This window comes from Hyla sarda, chromosome 3, assembly GCF_029499605.1.
Source record: "Hyla sarda isolate aHylSar1 chromosome 3, aHylSar1.hap1, whole genome shotgun sequence".
Taxonomy (NCBI): domain Eukaryota; kingdom Metazoa; phylum Chordata; class Amphibia; order Anura; family Hylidae; genus Hyla; species Hyla sarda.
In genome coordinates, this window is record NC_079191.1 from 217,166,073 (window position 1) to 217,192,895 (window position 26,823).

Here is a 26,823-nt window from a genome sequence, read left to right on the forward strand (position 1 = left end):
CCTACTTTAAGGGGTCATAGCCCCCTGTCCTCAGGCTGATGTGGTATTACAGCTCGGCTCCATTCACTTCAGTGGAACCTAGTTGCCATACCACACACAAACTGAAGACGAGTGCCGTGGTGTCTGGAAAAAAAAGTAGCTATGTCTGTTTTTAATCCCGGTGTAGTGCCAGCCTTAGTCCAGCACTGGAAAGTGCTGAGTCATGCAACACATTCCATGGCAAAACACAAAATATGGCGCCCCTTTAAGGTATTGCCCGAGGCAGACTATTAGAGGAGTGAAAATCGGCAGCACGGAGGTAAAAAGGAGACTGATCACATTTTTTCCTGTGATGTGACCAAAAGTCAGAAGTTGTGGATTAAAATTTTTATTTTTATTTTACTTTTAAAGGAGTAGTCCAGTGGTGACTCAGTGGTGAGCAACTTATCCCCTATCCTAAGGATAGGGGATAAGTTGCAGATCGCGGGGGGGGTCCGACCGCTGGGGCCCCCTGCGATCTCCTGTACGGAGCCCCGACAGCCCGCGGGAAGGGGGCGTGTCGACCTCCGCACGAGGCGGCGGCTGACACGCCCCCTCAATACAACTCTATGGCAGAGCCGAAGCGCTGCCTTCGGCAATCTCCGGCTCTGCCATAGAGATGTATTGAGGGGGCGTGTCGGTCGCCGCCTCGTGCGGGGGTCGACACCCGCTATCTGGGCGGAGAGCCGGGGCCCCGTACAGAGAGATCGCAGGGGGCCCCAGCGGTCGGACCCCCCGCGATCTCAAACTTATCCCCTATCCTTAGGATAGGGGATAAGTTGCTCACCACTGGACTACCCCTTTAAGACGTTCACTATATTCACATTATATTTTCATAGTTCTGGGATTTCCGCACGTGGTCATACCAAATATGTTAATTTATTAGACTTTTTTTTATGGGAAAAAGGGGGGGGTAATATAGTATTGGGGTAGGGGCTTATTCACTTAAAAAAAAAAAAAGTTTACATTTTTTAAGTCCCCATAGAGGACTATTTACAGCAATCTTTTGATTGCTAAGGCTGGGCTCACACTACGTTTTGTCCCATACGGGAGCGCATACGGCAGGGGGGAGCTAAAACCTCGTACTCCTGTATGCCTTTGTATGCGCTCCTGTATGTCATTCATTTCAATGAGCCGGCCGGAGTGAAACGTCCGGTCGACTGATTTTTGCGCTGTATGCGCTTTTTCCCTGGACCTAAAACTGTGGTCAACCACGGTTTGAGGTCCGGTTGTAAAAGCGCATACAGCGCAAAAATGAGCCGACCGGACCGAACGTTTCACTCCGGCCGGCTCATTGAAATGAATGACATACAGGAGCGCATACAAAGGCATACAGGAGTACGAGGTTTTAGCTCCCCCCTGCCGTATGCGCTCCTGTATGGGACAAAACGTAGTGTGAGCCCAGTCTAATACTGTTCAGTGCTATGCATAGGCATAGCACTGATCTGTGATATCGGTGATCTACTTCAATGTTCTGTAAGGAGGCAAATCGTTGAAGAAGATTGCCGAAGCAGCCGTGGAGCTGATGAGTGGATTGCGCTGCAGGTAGTCTGGTGAGTCTCTCTCAAAGCCCCCCTTATGTTTTACATGCCGTGATCAGTATTGATCACAACATCTGAAGGGTTCATGGCAGGCATTAGCATGATCGCTGATATCTGCTATTAGCGCCGACTCCTGGTTCTATGAAGTGAGCGCAGATCCTTAGCACCAATTGCAGCCAGGGAAACAGGTACTATCTGCATTCTCTAGGGGTTAATTAATAGTGCCACCAAATATTTTATTTTTCAGCATCAAACATGTGATTACACTGCATCCTTCAGCCAGGCTGAAAATAAAATCAGGTTAAAGACTGCATGTCGAAAGATGGGTTAACAGAATTTAAAAATAAGCACCCATGCTACATCACCTGCCAGTAAGTATGAGTGTGGATGACAGTGGCACAAGCAGCCACAAAAGCCTTCCAGCTAGTAATAGACCACCATTGTCATTGTGGCGGAAACAGATCATCTCAGCTGGATCATGTTACTTCTGAAATGTGACTCTGAACCAGTGTTCAGCGCATTCCTCCTTCCCTACAATTAAATTGCCAGAAGTAAAGATACAGTGCAGTTACATCCAGTGACTAATAGGTGACATCTTGGAGTCCTTCTCCAATTTTATTGTAATAGCATGTGCACCTTCCGCACCTCCCACTCTATCTGCAAGGTATAAAGCTTGATTGATATATGTGTTTAGGGTTCACAGCACCCAAGGAGGTCGCTAGGAGGTGACTTCATACATGGGGTTTTCTAGTGGGTCACTTGCCCACATCATTTCTACCATTCAGATTCCTCCATCTTATCCTCCTGTCCTTATGTTGCCAGTGCTCACGACTCTAGTTGTATGTATTCGATGATTATTACCTGACTTATGCTTTATGTGGGTTAGTTAGTTACTATGCTATATGTATGTTGTCGTCTATAGCATATAAATTATATCTGTGAGGCTGGTGGTAACTAAATTTTATTTATTGTAGGGCAAGTGTTATTTGGGAGGAGTTTTTGGCTACTCTCAGGTAGGCAGGCAGTTCTCCTCAGAAGACAGGTAGTCCCTGTCAGCAACCTACACTAAAGTGGAGCTTGCTGGCCTAGGAATCCGTGGATTCCCCAGATATCAAGTGGATTATAAAGTGGGTGGTTTGGATTATAATCCACAAGGTGGATTGGGGAGGGCAATTTGGTCATAAGAGGAGGATCAGGTGGAAATGAAGGACATAATGAATGAAATGCCTAGCTGTGTTGGCAGTGGTAGAAGTATTATCCCTAGTGGTAGTAGGAGCACTGGTAACCCTAGTGGGGGTAGAAGGGGCACAGGTAGTAGGGACACTGGTAGCGATGATGGCCATAGTAGTACTTTATAGAGGTACTGTCACGTATGGGCAGATATTCTATGCTCTCTACTTCTCACCCAGAACTCCTGTCTCTACTATGTCTATTGAGTAGTCACCCTAATTGTTGACTCCACAACTAGAAGACGATCCCTACTTTGGAATAAGTGCAAGATTGTCACAGGTCAAAACAACAAACTACAGCAATATAGTCAGAACACAATGGTTTAACATGCAATATTCACAATACTGACAGGGAGACAAACAAACAGAATGCATAGTCAGCAAGCCGGATCAGAAAGCCAAGAGGACAACAGAAGTACAGAATCAAATATCAGAGGGTTAACCAATATTAGAGCTAAAGTCACATACTCCTTCACTGGCAAAGTCTGAAAGACTTCTGAAAGCTTAACCCCTTCCCGCAGAATGACTTATATAAACGTCATGTTATGCGGGTATGTCGCGCATCATGACGTTTATATAAGTCATTAAGTTAACCCGGTGATGCGTGGCATAGCACGGGTTAACAGGCAGAAGTCCCACTGTTACCAGTGAGAGACAACTTCGGCAAGCCCCCCCAGGGCCATCTGTGGATGGTCCTGTACAGCGATCACTGTTATTGGTCCCTGTTGACCAATCACAGTGTCTCAGTTGACCAAGGGGGGGGGGGGGTTAAAGTTCATTTCCCCTGCTCTGCCCACCCCTAGAACTCCGGGCAGAGAAGGGGAAGATGAGAGCTGCGGTGGGGACATACCGCAGGTCAGGCGCAGGCAGCGGGGATCGGCGGCAGGCAAGTGAAGGAGGCAGCAGCAGCATCAGAGGCAGCAGTGAAGATCGCTTTGGCTGTCCGGGCATGCTGGGAGTTGTAGTTTTGCAACATCTGGAGGGCCACAGTTTGGAGACCACTGTGCAGTGGTCTCCAATCTGTGCTTTTCCAGATGTTGCAAAACTACAACTCTCAGCATGCCCAGACAGTCCAGAAATGTTGGGAGTTGTAGTTCTGTAACATCTGGCCCTTCAGATGTTGCCAAACTACAACTCCCAGCATGCCTGGACAGTCTCGGCATGCTTGGAGTTGAAGCATGCCCACGGGCGCGTTTACAGTGAGTTTCCCACTGCAAGTTTGAGATGCAGCAAATTTTCCGCTGCAGCTCAAACTCTCAGCGTTAAACTTGCTGTGAACCCCCGCCCATGTGAATGTAGCCTAAAAACACTACATTACACAAAATAAAGGGTAAAGCACTACATATACACATACCCCTACACAGTTACCTCCCCCCAATAAAATGAAAAACATCTGGTACGGCACTGTTTCCAAAACGGAGCCTCCAGCTGTTGCAAAACAACAACTCCCAGTATTGCCGGACAGCCATTGACTGTCCAGGCATGCTGGGAGTTTTGAAACAGCTGGAAGCACACTGTTTGGGAATCACTGGCGTAGAATACCCCTGTGTCCACCCTATGCAAATCCCTAATTTAGGCCTCAAATGCGCATGGCGCTCTCTCAGTTCGGAGCCCTGTTGTATTTCAAGGCAATAGTTGAGGGCCACATATGGGGTATTTCCGTACGCAGGAGAAATTGCCTTACAAATTTTGGGGGGCTTTTTCTCCTTTTACCCCTTATGAAAAGGTAAAGATGGGGTCTACTCCAGCATGTTATTGTAAAAAAAAAAAATTTTTTTTATACTAACTTGCTGGTGTTGCCCCATACTTTTATTTTCACAAGAAGTAAAAGGAAAAAAAAAAGACCCCAAAAGTTTGTAACACAATTTCTCCTGAGTACGGAAATATCCCATATGTGGACGTAAAATGCTCTGCGGGCGCACAACTTGGCTCAGAAGTGAGAAGTGAGAGCCCCACAAAAATAAAACACCCACATGTGACCCCATTTTGGAAACTACACCCCTTAAGAAACGTAACAAGGGGTATAGTGAGTCTTAACTACCCACAGGTGTTTGAAGAGTTTTCGTTGAAAATTAAATTTTTTTTTTCACTGAAATGCTGGTGTTATCCCAAATTTTTCATTTCCACAAGGGGTAATAGGAAAAATGACCCCCAAAATGTGTAACACCATTTTCTTCTGAGTATATAAACACCCCATGTGTGGACGTAAAGTGCTCTGCTGGCGCACTACAGGGCTCAGAAGAGAAGGAGCGCCATTGGCCTTTTGGTGAGGGAATTTGGCTGGAATTGAAGGCCATGTGCGTTTACAAATCCCCCATGGTGCCAGAACGGCAGAACACCCGTGACCCGCCCCACCCCACATGTGACCCCGTTTTGGAACTACACCCCTCACGGAATGTAATAAGGGGTGCAGTGAGCATTCACACCCCACAGGTATCTGCCAGATTTTTGGAACAGTGGTGCGTGAAAAATGAAAAATAAAATTTTTCATTTTCACAGCACACTGTTCTAAAAGTCTGTCAAACACCAGTGGGGTGTAAATACTCACTGCACCACTTAGTACATTCCGCAAGGGGTGTAGTTTCCAAAATGGGGTCACATGTGGGTTGGTCCATTGTTCTGGTAGCATGGGGGCTTTGTAAACGCACGTGGCCCCCGACTTCCATTCCAAACAAATTCTCTCTCCAAAAGCTCAATGCCGCTCCTTCTCTTCTGAGCATTGTAGTCGCCCTAAGAGCACTTTACATCCATGGGGTATTTCCATACTCAGAAGAAATGGGGTTACAAATTTTGGGGGGCATTTTCTCTTATTACCTTTTGTAAAAATTGTAAATGTGAGGAAAAAGCTGCATTTTAGTGGAAAAAAAATTCATTTACGCATTCGAATTTACCGAAAAGTGGGGTGGGGTGTGAAGGCTCACTGGACCCCTTGTTATGTGCCTTGAGGGGTATCATTTCCAAAATAGTATGCATGTGTTTTTTTTTGTTTTTTTTTCTGTTTTTTTTTTGTTGCTGTTATGGAACCGTAGGGACTTCCTAAATGTGAAATGCCCCCTAAAAAACATTTCAGCAAAATTCACTTTCCAAAATCCCCCTCCATATATAATTCCCCCTCCATCTTAATCCCCTTGTGCCATTATTATCCAATATGGCAAAAGGGGATCAGATGTAGGGGGGGGGGGGGGGGATAATGGCACAAGGCGATAAAGATGGAGGGGGAATAATAGCACAAGAGAATTAAGATGGTGGGGGAATAATGGCACAAGGGGATAAAGATGGAGGGGGAATAATGGCACAAGGGGATTAAGATGGAGGGGGAATAATAGCACAAAGGGATTAAGATGGAGGGAGGGGAATAATCACCCCCCCCCCCCCTCCATCTTAATGTCTTTTGCCATGATTCCTCCCTGCCTCTGATCCTCTTGCACCATTTCCCCCCCCCCCCCCCATCTTAATCCCTGTGTGCCATTATTCCCCCCTCCATCTTAATTCCCCTGTGCCATTCCCCCTTCCTCTGATAACCCTTTTACCATATTGGATAATAATGGCGCAAGGGGATTAATATGGAGGTGGGAAAAATGGCAAAAGGGGATCAGAGGGAGGGGGGAATAAAAGCACAAGGGGATTAATATGGAGGAGGGGTTGATTACCCCCCCCCCCCTTTTCATCTTAATCCCCTTGTGCCATTATCCCCCCTCTCCCTCTGATCCCATTTTTCCATTATTCCCCCCTTCATATTAATCCCCTTGCGCCATTCTCCTTTCTTATCCCAGGGGTGTGGAAATTTTAAAAAAACTACTTGTCCAAGGGGATAAAGCGGAACACAATCTACTTGTCCCTCAAGAAAATCCACTTGTCCTGGTAGATAAAATAATTTCAACCAAAATAGTACGATCCACTACACTAGACCACCAGGGATGGATATAAGATCCCTTTAGACACTGCTGTCAACTTAGACAGGGGTGATCTAATGGTTTAATAGCCGGCCATGGCGATCACAACATGCCAGGCTATTAGTGGCGGGAGAGCTGTAGCTAGCTCCTTGTGCACCTGAGGCAAGCCCAGAAAATGTTGCCAAATCCCCCCCCCCCCCAATCTGACCCCTATAACTCCAATTTTTCCATATACAGGGATGTATGAGGGTAATCTTATGTGCCGTGATCTGTAGTTTTTATCGGAACCATTTATTATCAGAACTTTTATTAGGAAAGGGGCTTATTCACATACATACGCACTTCTTAAAATATTTTAATCACTATTTTTCAGTCTTCATAGGGACTTATATATGGAGTCTTTTGATTGGAAAACACTGAGCAAAGCTGTGTTACTGGGTGGGGGGGTGTATTTGTGTGGTGTATTTTATTTACTCTAATTTATGTGTCATTACGTTGCATTTAGTTACTAGATAACTATGACACCCAGCATGCCCTGATGCAGCCTATGGTTGTGTGGGTGTTGCAGCATGTTGTACTGTATAGTAGTACAGTTAAGGTTATTGTGTAACATGCTGGGAGTTGTAGTTTTGGTTCGTGTCAGCTGCAGAGCCATAGGATGTGTCAAGGAATACAGGGAATTGCAGTTAGTAACTACAACAGCCAGCATGCCCTGATGCAGCCTCTGGCACTGCAGCTGACCCGAACCAAAACTACAACTCCCAGCATGATACACTTTATAGTTCTACAGTTTAGGTTATGGTGCAACATGCTGGAAGTTGTAGTTTTGGTTCGGATGTGTTTGCGTGCGTCGGTGGGCGAGTATGAAGGGGCAGGATTCTGGTGGTGCAATTTAGTGCAGGTGGCCAGAAACCACTAAAAATAAATAAAAAAAATTAGATAGCAAAACTGGCAGCAGCACTCAGTCCGCCCCTGTACAAAACATGCATGTATACACATATACATACACCGGCCACTGCCCCCTATATTATACATACATACATCATACATAGACACATCATACATACACCCGCCGCTGCCCCCCCCCCACATCATACATTACATACACACATCACACATACACACATCACACATATACAGACATCATACACACATCATGCATACACTCACACCATACAAATACACCATTCATATGCACACATCATACATACATCGGCCACTGCCCCCTATATTATACATTACATACATACATCATATATAGACACATCAAACATACATACACCTGCCGCTGCCCCCCCACATCATACATTACATACACACATAACACATATACCATACACACATTATATACACACATACGCTCACACCATAAATATACACCATACATATGCACACATCATACATACACCTACCGCTGCCCACCCCACATCATACATTGCATACACACATCACACATAATATATACACATGACACATACATATACACACATGATACATACACCCGCCGCTGATACACCCCCCCAATCATACATTACATACATATACAACCATCCTTCCTGACGCCTGCATGCTCGGCCTCCTCACCTGAGCCAGTGTGAGGTGAAATCCCCAGCCCATGCAGTATGTCTCCTTCACACACGTCCTCTCCCCTCCCCCTGCTCAGTATTTTCCCCCATGAAAACTTGAAACCTCCCTGTGATAAGTGAGGTCCTATGTAGACAGAGCAGGGGGAGGAGAGGAGCTCTGTACGGGAGAGGGGAGGAGTTGTGTATGTCCTCATTCTCCCCGTATCTTCTTGTATTATGCAGAGCTGCGCTCTCCATCCTCCGGGAGGGGGGATGAGGGGGCGTGGCTTAATTATCTCCTGCAGATGTGCGATCTTGGGCTCTGAGCGGTCTGAATTTTTCATGGGTTTGATTTTTTTCACCTCACACCTGCACCTCAGGGGCTAAGAGCAGGCTTGTGCCTGCGCAGCGCACATTTGCAAATCTGCTCCCAGCGACAATCGCGTAGACAGGCAGAAACGCCGGCTGGGGGGCTCTGAGCAGCGCCCCCCCAGCTACTGAAATCAGCTGGGGGCCGCCGCCCCCTCCATACACCCTGAGCGCCGGTGTGAGGTGCAGACTTGCATCGGCTCCTGCGCCTCACACCGGCATTAAAGAAAAATAAGGGTGAAGTCAGTCTGTCCCTGCTAGCCCGATACAGGGCTAAATCTATGAAATATTTACCTGCCCGGCGCCCGGAACTACATGTCCCGGGCGTCGGGCGATAGGATTTCCACATCCCTGTATCCCCTTTTACCACTTCGGATAATAATAGCACAAGGGGATTAAGATGGAGGGGGGAATAATGGCAAAAGGGAATCAGAGGGAGGGGGGAATAATAGCACAAGGGGATTATAATGGAGGGGGGAATAATCAACCCCCCCCCCCTCCATATCAATCCCCTTGTGTCATTATTCCCCCCTCCCTCTGATCCCCTTTTGCCATTTTTCCCCCCTCCATATTAATCCCCTTGTGCCATTATTATCCGATATGGCAAAAGGGGATCAGAGGAAGGGGAATGGCGCAAGGGGATTAAGATGGAGAGGGGGGGAAATGGTGCAAGAGATTAAGATGGAAGGGGAGAGGGATAATGGCGGAGGGGGGGATGAGAGGGGATGGGGAGTAATAAAGCACAAGGCATTACATTTTAATGCCATGTGCTTTATTACTCCCCATCACCCCTCCACCATTATCCCTCTCCCCCTCCATCTTAATGCCTTGTGCTCCATCCCATACATCCCCCCTCCGTCCCATACAGTCCCCCTCCGGTCTATACAGCTGTTTTTAACCTTTTTTTTTTCCTTTACCGGGCATCCTGCGGTCCCCTGTGGTGTTCCTCCATGTAGCGCGTCCCATTCGGCGGGGCCGCACTGACGTGTAACGTCCCCCTGCGCTGTGCGGCAAGTCCACGCAACGTCAGGGGAGGCCACACATCTCCCCGGCAACCACGCAGCTCATTTACAATGCATGGCCGGTATTTGACAGTTCTTTTGCGTACCCCTAGGGAGTTCCCAGGCTCCAGTGCACCCACAGAGCACTTTACGTTCACATATGAGGTATTTCCTTACTCAATAGAAATTGGGTTACACATTTTGGGGGGCATTTTCTACTTTTACCCCTTGTAAAAATTCAAAAACTAGGTCTACAAGAAGATGTTAGTGTAAAAAATTAAGATTTTGAATTTTCTTTGCTTTCACTTTGCTGCTATTCCTGTGAAACACCTAAAGGGTTAACAAACATTCTGAATATCATTTTGAATACTTTGAGCGGTGCAGTTTTTATAATGGGGTCATTTATGGTGTATTCCTAATATGAAGACCGCTCAAATCCACTTCAAGACTGAACTGGTCCCTGAAAAATTCAGATTTTGAAAAATTTGTGAAAAATTGGAAAATTGCTGCTGAACTTTGAAGCCCAAAAGTAAAAACATGTCAACTTTATGATGCAAACATAACATAGACATATTGTATATGTGAATCAATATATAATTTATTTGGTATGTCTATTTTCCTCACAAGCAGAGAGCTTTAAAGATAACCCCTTAAGGGGTTAAATAGCCGAGCTGTAGTGTGTACACAGCAATGGCCAGATGTCCACAACTTTTGATTGGCTAGGGCAGTGTTTTCCAACCTTTTTCGGCTCGGGGAACCCCTCAAAAAAAAACATTTTCACAGGGTGCCCCTACCGAATTTGACAAGCAAAAAATAAAAATAAAAAAAAAGGAGGGGGGGGGGGGGGGGACAGCCGCTGCTGCTTTATACAGCAACTCACAAGTGACGTCTTCTAAAATCAGCAACTTCACTCACTGAAGAGCATAGGATCCTCAACACTTCTGGACTCCAGTATATGTAAAATACAAAAGCTTTATTTTAATTTCATTTAAAAAATTGGGTAAAAATCAGACCAACGCATTTCGGCAAACAAAAGCCTTTTTCATGGTCCTCTCTGGGAAAAGATATTCAGCCGAATAAATATACACCATATCACAAAAACCCCACCCCCGCTAGCACATCACTTCCTGATCCTAATCTTGCAGTAACCCTTTACTTGCTTACCCATAGTAAATGGCTTGATACCTGTAAGTGTACGTTGCTCATAGCAACCCTGAATAGGGATTGTACCTATCAGCACAAACACTATATATCAGTATAATGCTTGATACAGGACAATTCCTAAGCCAGAGGACATCAGCAAACACTGTAGATCAATAAAACAGCATTACATCAGATCTACTCCGCATGTGAACGTCTTTCCACCTGGTTAGATAGTCTCTTCCAACCTCTGGTTGTCAGGACACTGTTACGTTATGCGCTTCGACCACACACGCTGGCCGTGAGCGCATGGTCCCCTTACCTTCTGCTGCCGACGGGGCTGGGACTCCCATCGCGGGATGTGCCTGCATTCGAGGCCCAGTCTGTCACTCTCCGGGTGTTTCTCCTGCCTCTGCCTCTCTGCGCGCACATGCCGGAGCTTTAAGATTTAAAGGCCAGTACGCACATTAGTGTAATCCACCTGTGGCTCATTTATAAATTCCTCCACCCTACTCAGTTCCCTGCCGGATCTTTGTTGCCTTGTGCCTTTGAGAAAGCGTTCCATTGTATTGCCTTGCCGTGTATCAGATCTCTTGTGACTTGACCTTGCTCCTCTGCCGCCTGCCTACTGAACTCCTCCTTCGCTTTGACTACGCTACTGTGCCGCCTGCCCTGACCTTCTGCTATCCAGACTACGAGTTGCCTTATCCCTCCTGTTCCTCGCATCTCCTTAGCCGGCTGTGTGGTCGAGCCTTGCCAGCGGTAGTGACCTGGGTGCCACCTGCAGCAGCAAGTCCATCCCGCTTTGAGGTGGGCTCTGGTGAAAACCTACGGCACCTTAGACTCCGCTCCCTGGTACGGTCTGAGTCATCTGCCACACAGGTCCAGCAGATCCACATCCACCAGGGTTCCTGTCTTCAGAAATGTGAGTGTTAACAGACACCAGGCTATATCAGAGACACCAAGGATCTATTAACAGCATTACAGGATCTTGGGTGGGATGATGATCTAGCCTGGGTGTCCTATGACGTAACTTCACTGTATAGTGTAATACCACATGACAGGGCACTCTTTGCATTGGAACACCATTTAAAACGTTACAGTAATTATTCACCTAACTTGTTACAATTAATTTTGGACGTAACCGGTTTCCTTTTGACACACAATTTTTCTTTTGATGGATCTTTCCTCCTTCAGGTATGTGGTTGTCCAATGGGGGCCAAATTCTCACCTTCATTGGCAAATCTATACATGACCTGGTGGGAGGAAAGATCCATCCACACTCCTGACAACCCCTTCCTCCTCCACATCACCTGGTATGGTCGCTATATAGATGACATACTGGTGGTGTGGCGGGGGCCCTTGGACAAACAGGTCGTAACTCAGTTTGAACACTATCTCAACAATAAAAATGATAATTTACAGTTTACTTTGAGTTACAGCAAATATGACATGTTTTTTTTTTAAGACATTCATTTTTTTGTTGATAGGGAAAACATGAAGCTAGAAACAAAATTACATAGAAAACCTATTTCTGGCAATTCCCTATTAGACGCTAACAGTAGTCATGAACGTCATACCATTCAGAATCTCTCTGTGGGAGAATTTATCAGAGCATGACGTGCTTGTTCTAATGATTTTTTTGTTTAATCAGGAATGTGCCATCATTAAAGAGAGACTCCTAAATAGGGCCTACCATCATAGCACTATTTCTAGAGCGGAAGGCATTGCCATTTCTAAACCCAGATCAGAATATTTATATCTAGGGGGCAAGACCAGACGCTCACTATCACATACACACAAAGGGTGTCCGGCAAACATCCAGTGGTATTTTCCACTGTCTTTTCTAATCAAATCAAAAATATCATACAAGATAATTTATCCATTTTGAAACAAGATTCACAGTTGTGTGAAATACAAAAATCTGGATGGTGTTGCGTTGCTAAGAGAAACACCACTGTTACGCCGAGCGCTCCGGGTCCCCGCTCCTCCCCGGAGCGCTCGCAACATCCTCGCTACGGCAGCGCCCCGGTCAGATCCACTGACCGGGTGCGCTGCGATACCGCCTCCAGCCGGGATGCGATTCGCGATGCGGGTGGCGGCCGCACGCGATGCGCACCCCGGCTTCCGTACCTGACTCGCTCTCCGTCGGTCCTGTCCCGGCGTGCGCGGCCCCGCTCCCTAGGGCGCGCGCGCGCCGGGTCTCTGCGATTTAAAGGGCCACTGCGCCACTGATTGGCGCAGTGGTTCCAATTAGTGTGTTCACCTGTGCACTCCCTATGTATACCTCACTTCCCCTGCACTCCCTCGCCGGATCTTGTAGCCCTTGTGCCTAGTGAAAGCGTTCCCTTGTGTGTTCCTAGCCTGTGTTCCAGACCTCCTGCCGTTGCCCCTGACTACGATCCTTGCTGCCTGCCCCGACCTTCTGCTACGTCCGACCTTGCTTTTGTCTACTCCCTTGTACCGCGTCTATCTTCAGCAGTCAGAGAGGTTGAGCCGTTGCTAGTGGATACGACCTGGTTACTACCGCCGCAGCAAGACCATCCCGCTTTGCGGCGGGCTCTGGTGAACACCAGTAGTAACTTAGAACCGGTCCACTAGCACGGTCCACGCCAATCCCTCTCTGGCACAGAGGATCCACCTCCTGCCAGCCGGCATCGTGACAACCACTATTGGTAATCGAATTTCACCTAGTTTTTTCCTGAGAAATCCATCAAACACCAAGCAGGGCAATAACTGGTTAAAACATATTGGCAGCTGTGACGGATCCTAGAGTCACCCTACCTACCTGGATGGACTTTAGGACATCACTATTTGTACCCCTCAGTTGATGTTGTCCAGTGACATAAAGCTCAGAGTTAAAATACTTTTATTTACTGTTTTCATACTCCTTCTACACACGGTCCACTTTCTGTGCACAATACACCTTTTTGCACATGGTCTACCTTTTGCACACTGTCGACCTTTTGCACACTGTCCACCTTCTTTACACAATACACCTTTTACACATGGTTTACATTTTGCACACGGTTCACCTTTTGTACAATACACTAATTCTACACATGCTTCTCCTTTTTGCACACAGTCCGTCTTCTGCACACCTCCACCTTTTGCACTCAAGGCACTGTATAGGGAGAGCTAATCATCTTTATTGGATTATCTCCCAGACTCACTGTCACCTGTATTGTCTTTACTGACCCTTCCCCCTGTGATGTCCTTCCTATAAAAGAAGACACTTGTTCCACAATAAAGAGTTCTGATTTTATACCTGAAGACTGGTGTTGCCTGGTTCTTTGGGTACAAGGATGCAATAATCTCTAGTTCTGCCTGGGGATATTGCCTGTGATATGCTGGGGCTTGTCATTCGGAAGGAGAAGTCACTTTTGGCAGAGTCAGTTTGTCACAATTGGGGGCAACGGTGGGATCTGATTTCTTCAGGATCGACACTGAGACCAGCCCAGCTGGGGGAGATACAGCCGCTGGCTTGACCCCGGTCTCAGCAACTTACCCTGGCGAGGAAGAGCCTGTAAGGATGGAGGATTTCCAAAGAGAGGTGCAATGGTTCCTGGGTCTCTTCAAAGATCCTCCACGAGAAAGTGTGAACAGGGTCCTTACACAGCTGACGTATAGCGAAGCTGCAGTATGCCATGGAAGAGATGTCCATGCAAGAGAGAGCCTTAATTCGCTTGCAGACTTGGGAAGTTGTTCTTGAGGAGTCGGTGAGAAGCCGAGCACAAGTCCTGCCCACCCCAGAACAGCGCTTTAGGGAACAGGTCCATTTGCGGCTTCGCTACCTCAGAGAGCAACCCACGGGCAGCGAAATGGTTGAGTTGCACAGATTGGTGCAGAAAGAAATGGAGCTCGAGGCTCATTACCGCGCCCTATACTGGTGGGCAAGCTGAAGGCAGTCGGAGCCAAACACAGCCTGTTCTCCGGAAGGGACAGACTTCGTCTGGCCTAGTCTATTGTGGGATGCATTGGAGGAGCGGTACGACTTTGGCCGTACGGAGGCATACAGACTCTGGGACATCCAGGACAAGCGGAGAGAGATGCTGCCGCAGTGGGAGGTGCCAGACCCGGAACTGGATCTATCTTGGCTGAAGTATCTGGAATGGTACCTCGAGGAAGACTACCTGTCCTTGTTTGATTTCTACGGTCACGAGCCATGTACAGCAGAGGAAACCAGCACAGATGAGACGGCTTGTCTCTGTCTTCCCCTGGATTGCACCCCGGACCGCGACGCTCTAGCAGTATCCGGTCAGGACACCAGGGTGGAAATGCCGGCATTAGGGCTGAGTTCTGCTACACTCTGTCCAGCATCAGACACCAGTGCCAGCTCTACAGCTACAGAGGGGTCAGTGATCCCTGTACCAGTCCACCCTGGATCGCAGGCAGTTGGCCTGGATCCACAGAGAATGTTTAACAGAACAGGAGCAAGCACAGACGGTGCGGCTCCCCAGATGGAGAATTTTACGCCGGAAGATGGAGCGGTCGGCTCATCTCCCCAGCGCAAGAGGTTGCAACCGGATGAGGAGGCAGTTGACCTCCCTCTCCACCTACTGAGCACAGTCCCGGCTGAAGCACCAGCTTCAGGGCAGAGTCCTACTATACTCTGCTCAACAACGAATACTGCAGCTACAGAGGGAACCGTGATCCCTACACTGGTACAGCCGGGATCGCAGGCAGTTGGCCTGGATCCCCAGCGGCTGTTTAACAGTACTGGTGAAAGCACAGTTAGTGCAGCTCCCCTGCTGCAGAATTCCTTATTGGGAGATTGAGTGGTCGGTTTACATCCCCAGCGCCAGACATTGCAAACAGGTGAGAAGGTAGTCGACCTTCCTCTCCACTTAGTGATCACTTCTCTGGCTGAAGTGCCGGCATCAGGGCAAAGTTTTGCTACAATCTGCCTAGCACTGAAGACTGCCGGCAGGTCTGCAGTTACAGATGGGACTGTGGTCCCTGCATCGGTCCAGTCAGGATCCCAGACGGTTGACCAGGATCCCCAGCGGCTGTGGAACACTACAGGGGCTGGCACAGTCGGTGCAGCTCCTCAGTGGCAGATATTGCAACCGAGTGAGGAAGCAGTCGGACCCCTGCCCCTTCAACTGGTGACAGATGGAGTTTTCCTTTGGGAAATGTTGCTTGGGAGGGGCTTGGAAGCTAGCCTCCTTCCCACAGACTACGGGCCAGGCCAGGCCTTCCCCCTCCCCTGGCCGGGGAGGGGAGGAAAAGCAGAAATATTTTTTAAGGGGAGCCCCAGTAAGCTTCATACAGGGTTTGCTGGTATTGGATTACATTGTTGCCGCACACCTCAACCAAGAGGAGGACCAGGACAACTGCCTCTGGTGGTTGAAGCCCGGACAGCCCCAAGTGGATCCGTTGGGATCGCACCGGCTCTGCCGTTTTATTAGGGGGGAGCACTGTGACGGATCCTAGAGTCACCCTACCTACCTGGATGGACTTTAGGGCATCACTATTTGTACCTCTCAGTTGATGTTGTCCAGTGACATAAAGCTCAGAGTTAAAATACTTTTATTTACTGTTTTCATACACCTTCTGCACACTGTCCACTTTCTGTGCACAATACACCTTTTTCACATGGTCTACCTTTTGCACACTGTCCACCTCCTTTACACAATACACCTTTTGCACATGGTTCACATTTTGCACACGGTCCACTTTTGCACACGGTTCACCTTTTGTACAATACACTAATTCTACACATGCTTCTCCTTTTTGCCCACAGTCCAACTTCTGCACACCTCCAACTTTTGCACTTAAAGCACTGTATAGGGAGAGCTAATCACCTTTATTGGACTATCTCCCAGACTCACTGTCACCTGTATTGTCTTTACTGACCCTTCCTCCTGTGATGTCCTTCCTATAAAAGAAGACACTTCTTCCACAATAAAGAGTTCTGATTTTATAACTGAAGACTGGTGTTGCCTGGTTCTTTGGGTACAAGGATGCAATAATCTCTAGTTCTGCCTGGGGATATTGCCTGTGATATGCTGGGGCTTGTCATTCGGAAGGAGAAGTCACTTTTGGCAGAGTCAGTGCGTCACAGCAGTATCTCATATGGTAGATCTCGCTGTCCACTATGCCGGCATATGATAAAATCAGGACATGATACTTCAGACACAAATATCTGTACTTATCCTATTAAAACATATATATATAATGTGAAACCGACCATGTAGTTTACTGCATTTCGTGTACGGAATGCAGTAAACAATATGTAGGGTCCATGACCCGCAAGTTAAAATGCAGAATCTCCGAACATATTGTGGTCGCACGGTAAGTGGGTAGCTTTCACACTCACTGTCCGGTGCGTCCAAGCACTTTAGAGAAGTACATGGAGGTAGCGTTACTAATATGAAGGTCATACCAATTGAACACGTTACCAAGTCACCCAGAGGAGGTGACAGAGTCCGTAAATTACACACAAAAGAGATCTACGGGATCATGAAAATGGGACCCGAGCTCCAGAGGGAATGAATTTCAGATCTGATGTAATTCTGTTTTATTGATCTACAGTTTTTGCTCATGTCCTCTGGCTTAGGAATTGTCCTAAATCAAGCATTATACTGGGTTTGTGCTGATAGGTACCTTCCCTATTCAGGGTTACTATGAGCAACGTACACTTACAGGTATCAAGCCAGTTACTATGGGTCAGCAAGTAAAGGGTTACTGCAAGATTAGGATCAGGAAGTGATGTGCTAGCGGGGGTGGGGTTTTTGTTATATGGTGAATATTTTTTTCGGCTGAATATCTTCCCAGAGAGGACCTTTAAAAAAATGTTGTTTGCTGAAACGCGTTGGCCTGATTTAACCCAATTTTTGTACCCCCTACTATGTTTTAATGACGAAAGAAATAAAGCTTTTGTATTTTACATACGGTATACTGGTGTCCAGAAGTGCTGAGGATCCTATGCTCTTCAGTGAGTGAAGTCCTGTTTCCTACCTACCTTGTTTGTGGCAGCAACACCCTGGCAGCACCTGGGCCAGAGGGGAATCGTGATTTTGCATGTTGGAGTAGGTGAGCAGACTTTTTCCTTCTTTATGCTTCTAAAATCAGAATTGTTCCCTTCTCTTCTCCGATGATGATGATTTCTTCCAGCCACAATTCTTCGTCATTAAGCCTGCAAAACAAACCTATTACGCTCCGCACTTTTCCTGCATCAGCCTCCAGATTCCCCTTTTACAAGTGAAGAGGAATACAGGGGTGTATACTTGTAAAGGGGTAACAGAGGGGTGTAGAATAGTGTACATGGGTGACAGGTGTGTAGAGGAGTATACATGGGTGACAGATGGTTGTAGAAGAGTGTACATAGGTGACGGGGGCATAGGGGGTGACAGAGGGGTGCACATGGGTGTAGAAGAGTGTATGGGGGTGACAGAGCGGTGTACATGGGTAACAGGGGTGTTAGAGATGTAGAGGGTGTACATGGGTGACAGATGGGTGTAGAAGAGTGTACTTGGGTGACAGGGGGCATAGGGGGTGAAAGGGGTGGACAGGAGTGACAAGGAGGTAACAGGGGGTGGACAGGGGTGACAAAAAGACAGAGGGGTGAATAATGGGGGTTTGACATTGGTGATGGGGGGTAGACTGGGGGGTGGTGAACAGGTGACAGGGGTGGACATGGATGACAGGAAAGTGGACAAGGGTGAAAGGGGGGTAACGGGTGACAAAGGGGAGTGGACAGGGGTGACAGAGGGAAGAGGGTGCTGTACCTTAATTCAGCTGAGCTGTTTTTCAATGTCCTTCTGCAGGGGGCCGGGAGGATGGTCCTGGGGCCGGGAGGATGGTCCAGGAAGATGGTCCGGCGCAACATCCCCATTGCATATACAATTATGGTGTAAATGTTGGCACCCCTGAAATTTTTAAAGAAAATTAATTATTTCTCACAGAAAAGGATTGCAGTAACACATGTTTTGCTATACACATGTTTATTCCCTTTGTGTGTATTGGAACTAAACCAAAGAAGGGAGGAAAATAAGCAAATTGGGCATATTGTCACACCAAACTCCAAAAATGGTCTGGACAAAATTATTGGCACCCATAACTTAATATTTGGTTGCACACCCTTTGGAAAAAATAACTGAAATCAGTCACTTCCTATAACCATCAATAAGCTTCTTACACCTCTCAGCCGGAATGTTGGACCACTCTTCCTTTGCAAACTGCTCCAGGTCTCTCTTATTGGAAGGGCTCCTTTTCCCAACATCAATTTTAAGATCTCTCCACAGGTGTTCAATGGGATTTAGATCTGGACTCATTGCTGGCCACTTTAGAACTCTCCAGGGCTTTGTTGCCACCCATTTCTGGGTGCTTTTTGATGTATGTTTGGGGTCATTGTCCTGCTGGAAGACCCAAGATCTCGGATGCAAACCCAGCTTTCTGACACTGGGCTGTACAGTGCGAACCAAAATTCATTGGTAATCCTCAGATTTCATGATGCCTTGCACACATTTGAGGGACCCAGTGCCAGAGGCAGCAAAACAACCCCAAAACATCATTGAACCTCCACCATATTTCACTGTAGGTACTGTATTCTTTTCTTTGTAGGCCTCATTCCATTTTCAGTAAACAGTAGAATGATGTGCTTTACCAAAGAGCTCTATCTTTGTCTCATCTGTCCAAAAGACGTTTTCCCAGAAGGATTTTGGCTTACTCAAGTTCATTGTGGCAAAATGTAGTCTTGCTTTTATATGTCTCTGTGTCAGCAGTGGTGTCCTTCTGGGTCTCCTGCCATAGCGTTTCATTTAATTTAAATGTCGACGGATAGTTTGCGCTGACACTGATGCTCCCTAGTCTGCAGGACAGCATGAATATCTTTGGAACTTCTTTGGGGTTGCTTATCCACCATCCGGACTATCCTGCATTGACACCTTTCAAAAAATTTTCTCTTCCGTCCACGCCCAGGGAGATTAGCTACAGTGCCATGGGTTGCAAACTTCTTGATGATGTTGCGCACTGTGGACAAAGGCAAATCTAGATCTCTGGAGATGGACTTGTAACCTTGAGATTGTTGATATTTTTCCACAATTTTGGTTCTCAAGTCCTCAGACAGTTCTCTTCTCCTCTTTCTGTTGTCCATGTTTAGCGTGGCACACATAGACACACAATGCAAAGACTAAGTGAACTTCTGATTTCACGTGTGACTTTTATATTGTCCACACCAGTTACTTGCCCCAGGTGAGTTTAAAGGAGCATCACATCTTATTTTTCCACAATTTTGAAAGGGTGCCAATAATTTTGTCCAGCCCATTTTTGGAGTTTGATGTGACATTATGTCCAATTTCAATGTTTGGAGAGGTGAGCACCCCTCACTGGTGAGGATTGCTGTCTGGTGCTGCAGGGACGCTGCCTGTCACAAATTCACGCAGGGCAGTGGAGGTAAAACCAAGCAGGTTTATTGATTTACAAAGTGTACAAAGACAATGTGTTTAGCAAGGAACCCCTAGCTGACGAAGCATAAAAAAACTGGAAGAAAAGGATTTAAAAAATAAAGCCTTCAGAACTCAATTTCCCCATAATTACTACTTATAACAAAAACAATTTTTTACTAAAAAGAATAATAAACACTGGAGCCTTTTATATAATGACAGAATAGTGGGTGAATTAATGCCAAAAAAGTCATTTTGTAATGCAGGTGGATATTTAATCTCAACACACTTCTTGTCTTAATGTAGACTTTGAGATCTTTGTGTTTTTGTGATATAATAAAGTATGTTACATATGTGAAAAATAGGTCATAAACAAATGGACAATAAGGGAGAACCGGCTAGTTATAAAGAAAAAAATTATTTCTTCAATGCAAAAGATTGTATGGATTCCCTCCTATGAGCCTCTTAACCCTTTAACCCCTTAAGGATCAGGGGTTTTTCCGTTTTTGCACTTTCATTTTTTCCTCCTTACCATTAAAAAATCATAACTCTTTCAATTTTGCACTTAACAATCCATATGATGGCTTATTTTTTGCACCACCAATTCTACTTTGTAATGACATCAGTCATTTTACCCAAAAATCTGCAACAAAACAGAAAAAAAATTATTGTGCGATAAAATTGAAGAAAAAACACTATTTTGTAATTTTGGGGGCTTCCGTTTCTTCCGTTTTTCTTAAAAATTACACCTTCTCTTTATTCTGTAGGTCCATACAATTAAAATGATACCCTACTTATATAGGTTTGATTTTGTCATACTTCTGGAAAAAAAATGGAGATTTTCCTAGCCTTGGTGCTGGAAAATATAGATTTTATTAAAGACAAGAGACTCCTATTATGCAAATTAATTGGAGAGTCCTCCAATCAGCACGTAGCATAGTCCATAAAACCTTTGCATCTAACTGTAACTTCCTCTTTCTTGGTGCAAACTTTAACTCTGAAGAAAAGGAACGGGAACAAACTTCTTAACGATCAAGTCTGGAATCTTTTGTAAGGATCAAGGAACAAGAGCTCCAGAATTTAAGCTGAAAGATATATATATATATATTAGGGATGGGATACATAGGGAGGGATAATACTCGTCTCTTGTCTTTAATAAAATCTATATTTTCCAGCACCAAGGCTAGGAAAATCTCCAATTTTATAACAAGACAAGAGACTCCTATTATGCAATTTTAAAACTGATATAAACATTCACAAATAAAATATGGTAAATAAAAGAAATAATATATATCAATTAGAAAAGAACCATGGAGACATGAGGTTCAGGTCTAACATAAAAATCACGAAAAGTAGATTCAGAAGACCAATCTGCAGCTTTGAGGATATCAGATAGAGCTCCACCGGACTGAAAAACTGTGGTAGACATAGAACCTCTAGTGGAATGAGCTCCAACGATAGAGGTATCAATGCCTGCTAGGGACATAGCATGTTTGACCCATCTAGTAGACTTGTGCACAAGAAAAATTTTCATTTCGTTTTGGATAAAAATTTTCGTTTCGATTTAGATTTTTCGGATACATTCGGTATTCAGGTGTTCGGTTTGATTTTTCGGATACATTCGGTATTCGGGTTTTTATTTTCTTTCGGATACATTTGGTATTCGGGTAAATCTTTTTTAAGCAGGGGACCATTATCGGGAGTGTGTGTGTGCAGGAAAAGAGGGCAGCCGAAGAGATCGGAACATTGAAAGACAGGTAAGATAATATAATTTTATGTGATTTATTATTAATACATAATTTAATGTTGAATGAATGAGTGAATGAATGCTGTATGAATGATTGATGTGTTTGATCGATGTGTTTGATTGTCGGGTGATTTATGTATAACATGTCATGTCACTTGCGCTAACACACTGTTACGGTTATCAGGGTGCCTCCAGCTGTTGCAAAACTACAACGCCCACCCAGCATGCCCTGACAGCCAAAGGCTGTCTGGGCATGCTGGGAGTTGCAGTTTTGCAACAGCTGGAGGCGCACTTTGGCAAACATGCGCAAAGCTTTTTAATTCATTTTCAAATTCCGCTCGCTTTTTTCAGAAATGGGTTAGTAGGTCAATGACATGCATAGTAATTGCCGTGGGAAAATTTTTCATTCATAAAACCACAGGCTTAATTGGATAATTGCCGTTTAGAACGTTGGGACCCCAAACGTTCTAAACGGCAATAATCCAATTAAGTCTGCGGTTCTATGAATGAAAAATTTTCCCACGGCAATTACTATGCATTTCGTTGACCTATACTAACCCAGTTCAGAAAAGAGCAAGGGATATTTAAAAATGAAAGTAGTTAGAACATAGTGCATGTTTGCCAACCACCCAGGGTGTCTCCAGCTGTTACAAAACTGCAACTCCCAGCATGCCCAGACTACCTTTGGCTGTCAGGGCATGCTGGGTGGGTGTTATAGTTTTGCAACAGCTGGAGGTACCCTGGTAACAGTAACAGAAACAGTGTGTAGCGCAACAGTGTTAGCGCAAGGACCAATAAAAAATTTTGAATGAATTCTTTACTTTCGTTTACGGATAACGAATGCATTCGATAAATAACGAATGCATTCGTTATTTTGCTATTCGTATTATCGTGGCTATTCGGGAATGTTCGAAATATGTTTTTGTGCATTCGGATCGGTCCGAATGCCCGAAAACGGTAACATTCGGTAAATTAGACATTCGTGCCGAAACGAATTGCACAAGTCTACCATCTAGCCAAAGTCGGAGAGGAAACTGGAAGATGAGGTTTAACATAGGATATGAGAAGTTGAGAAGAAGGAAGGCGTAAAGAGGATGTTCTAGATTTGTAAGCTTTTAAACAGCGAACAACACAAAGACTTTCATTATGAGGAAAAGAAGGATAAAATATATTAGATAAATCAGTTTTTGTGCCTCTAACAATAGCAAATTGTACGCCATGGGGAGAGAAAATACGATGGGAAATATCCAAAGCTTTAACATCTGATACTCTTTTGAAAGATATCAGACATAAGAGAACCGTAAGTTTGATGGATAAAAGTTTTAAAGATAGATAATCATTGTCTGGCCATTAAGAGAAAAGGTTAAGAAGAATATGAACATCCCAAGTAAAATGATATTTGGGAGTAGGAGGACGTTTGAAGTGTATACCTCGAAGCAATTTACAAATAAGAGGATGTTTACCTATAGGTAAAAAATTAAAAGGTTTGTGATAAAATGAAATGGCTGAACGGTATACGTTGATAGTACGATAAGCCTTCCCAGAATCAAAAGATTCAGATAAGAAATTAATAATATGATTTAAAGAAGCATGTACGGGATCCAGGTCCCTTTCCACGCACCAATTAGACCAGAATCTCCATGCGGAAAAATAGGCTTTCCTAGTACCTGGGGCCCAGGCTTCTGATAGCAAGATCTGAGCTGATTGTGAAAGTTTGAAATCAGGTCTTTCCGACCCGATATGAACCAAGCTACTAGAGAGAGAAGACCAGATTGAATGAAAGGATGAGGAAGGCCCTGACGGGTCAAGGAGGATGGAAGGAGATGTCTGAAGAATCCTGGGAAAATCGATTGTCATACTTATACTCAATATTTGAGGAAACCACGTTTGAGATGGCCATCAAGGAGTTATCAGAATTAAGGTTGATTTTTGAGCTTTGGCTTGAAATAACACTCTCGGAATATGATTGAATGGAGGGAAAGCGTATAGGGTTTTTGAGAGAGAGATTCCTCTGCAGACCATTTGCCATTTGCCTCCTGTGGAAAAGGTGCCGCATCTCGCGCCCCAACCGAGAAGGCTCGCGTCCGATTCTATGAGATCCGGCATGGAATGGAAGATTGTTTTCCCGTTCCAAGCCTGAACATGATCCAGCCATCAAATGAGTTCCTGTTTGGCTTCCGAATTTAAGGCAATCTCGTCTGAGTAACCTAGACCATTCCTCAGATGTAAGGCCTTTAGTCGTTGAAGAGCTCTGTAATGTAAAGGAGCTGGGAAAATGGCCTGGATGGAAGCTGACAAAAGACCGACAATTCTTGCAATGGTCCTTAAGGAAATAAAGGATTTGTTTAATACAGAGCGAATTTCTCTGCGGATAGTTTATTTTCCTCAAAGGAAGACATAAAATGGCCGATTGAGTGTTGACCATGAAACCTAGAAATTCTACTTCCCGAGAAGGGGTCAGAATGGATTTCTTGTACTTGATTATGAAGTGAAAGGGTCCATTGCATGTGGCGATGAATTAAAGACCAAGAATCTGCCATGATGAGGATGTCGTCCAGATAAATGATTAGACGGACACCTCGACTTTGAAGACAGGAGACCACTGGTTTGAGCAGTTTTGTGAAACACCATGGTGCGGAAGAGAGGCCAAAGGGCAGGCTTAAGAATTGCCACTTTTTGTTGTCCCATATGAATTGAAGATAAGGTTGAGAATTGGGGTGCATAGGCACCATGAGATAGGCATCTTTTAAGTCTATTTTGATCAACCAATCTCCTTGCCAAAGAAAGGTCTCTCAATAAATGGATGCCCTCCATTTTGAAATGTTGGTATTTTACGTATCCGTTTAGATGTTTTAAATTGATTACGGGGCGGTGACCTCCGTCTTTCTTTTTCACCAGAAACAGGTTGCTGATAAAACCTGGGGTGTGAAAAGGTATTTGAGATATAGCCTTTTTGGAACATAGTTCCTTGATCTCTAATGTAATGAGATTTTTGTCTTGATGGGAAAAATGGATGGGATGAGGAGTCTCCCATTGAGTCGGAAGAGTATAAAACTCTATCTGATATCCCATTATCGTGTTCAATATCCAAGCATCTGCTGTGGGAATAGAGAAAGTTTGGAAAAAATGGGATAGTCTGTCTCCCAGAGGAAAATTTTATTCTAGAGGAAGAAATAGACTTACTTGAAGAAGGCCGAGATTTGGTATATCCTCGTTGACCTCTGGATCTCCAAGGGCGACCTCTGGGTGGGAAAAAGGGGGTGGGTTGTTGGAATGTAGGAGGTTGGGATGAGCAGTCATAGGTATAGGAGCCTCTATAGGATCTACGAGCCATGGTTTGTTGGCCGGGAAAGTGGCTCCTGTCTCTCCCGGCCCTGTGGAAAACCTTTGGATTAAAAACTTTCTTCATTGAAGATTGGGCTTTTTCCAAGGAAGAAAAAAGATTCACATATTTATTTAATTCCTTAACAAAAGATCCACCAAATAAAAAGCCTTCAGTAAATGAAGGGGGTTCATTTTGAGCCAAATTTACAACCTGTGGGTCAAGACTAAGAAGGATTGACCTTCTGCGTTCAATATTCAGAGCTGCATTGACATTTCCTAATAAAAGGGCAGCCCTTTGAGCCATCCTCTAAGAACCTGAATGTTCAAAGGGACTTCTGCCGAAACGGACTCCTCTGTCATGTCCAAGATCTTAGTAATTGGACCTAAAATATCCAAAAGTTTATCTTGGATTGACCTAAAAGACCGGTCAATGCCTTTCTTTGTATTAGGACCAGATTTGGACAAACATTTTATTAAGGAAAAATCTATATCTGGAGTACACGAAAATTTGTGATTTAAATAAGGTCTTGGGCATTCCGCCCGTAATTTATTTCTGGAGGATTTATCTATTGGTTTAGCAATCGAGTATTTCAGAAATTTAGCTACCTGTGGATTAGGAAGCCACTCACCCGAACGAGGGTGTTTTATGTTTTCTGGATGGAAAAACGGTTCTCCAGAGCTATCTAAAATGATAAAGGAAGGGTCCTCAGTGGACACCGAGGCGTCCAAATCCTCCTCAGAATCCTCAACAAAAATAAAGTTTTCATCTTCAGAGGGATTAGAGGAATCCTCTGAGGAAGAACTAGAGGTATTGAAAGAATCTGGTTTAGGAGGACGGGATAGGAGGTTCGGGGTATGAGGACGGGATATGGGGTTGGGATATGACAACAATATATGGGGATGGGATTTGAAGTAAAAAGCTTCCTCCTTTGTTGATTTTCCTCCCCCAACCAGGATGAGGAAGGAAAAACCGGGCAACGCCGGGTACTCAGCTAGTAGGAAATATAAGCTAGCAGAATAATAGAGTAGTATTGACAATATATTAGGGGAATCACAGAAAGGACACTAGAATCTAACTTTTATTAGTTCTTACACTAAAATGCCAAAAAGAAAATCATAGAAAAATGTGAAGAAAAAATTTATAAATCAAGAAAAATGTGAAAAAATACTGTGATAAAAAAAAAAAGCTCACCTTGGGACCATTAATTCCCAACTACGGTATAATGCAATATTATTTTGCTCCACCGATCTGGAGACTTGCCACAAATAGAGCACAGACACAGCACTGAGGGTAAGATGGGGGATGGGGTGGGTTGGAAGGGGAGGGAAAGGGCCTAGGGGAGTAATTGGCCTTATGGATGGACGGCCTCTACCTCCTTGCCCTGATGCTAGGTCCCTGATACTACCCCTATACCTAGGCGGGGTAGACGTCCTTATAAGGACGTTCCCGCACAGGAACCTACCCCTGAGGTGGCCTATTGAGACCCTGTCTGTAACACAGTAAGGAGGCTCTCTGTCTCACTAATTGATAATGTCTAGTCTATGTTGGACAGGAGAAGGGAAGAAATCCTAAGTATATAGGTGTCCTATTGCTAACCCTCAGGTAT

At 45.1% G+C, this 26,823-nt stretch overlaps 1 protein-coding gene across 1 annotated transcript in view; it reads right to left on the minus strand.

Moving 5' to 3' along the window:
* RNGTT (RNA guanylyltransferase and 5'-phosphatase) overlaps positions 1–26,823 on the minus strand; it is a 502,134-nt gene that overhangs the window by 449,965 nt on the left and 25,346 nt on the right. Inside the window, exons 2-3 of the mRNA XM_056566087.1 lie at positions 18,490–18,630; positions 17,724–17,897 (exon numbers count right to left, since the gene is read on the minus strand). Coding sequence (XP_056422062.1) covers positions 17,724–17,784 — 61 coding nt within the window. The 5' untranslated portion in view covers positions 17,785–17,897; positions 18,490–18,630. The remainder of the gene's footprint in view (positions 1–17,723; positions 17,898–18,489; positions 18,631–26,823) is intronic.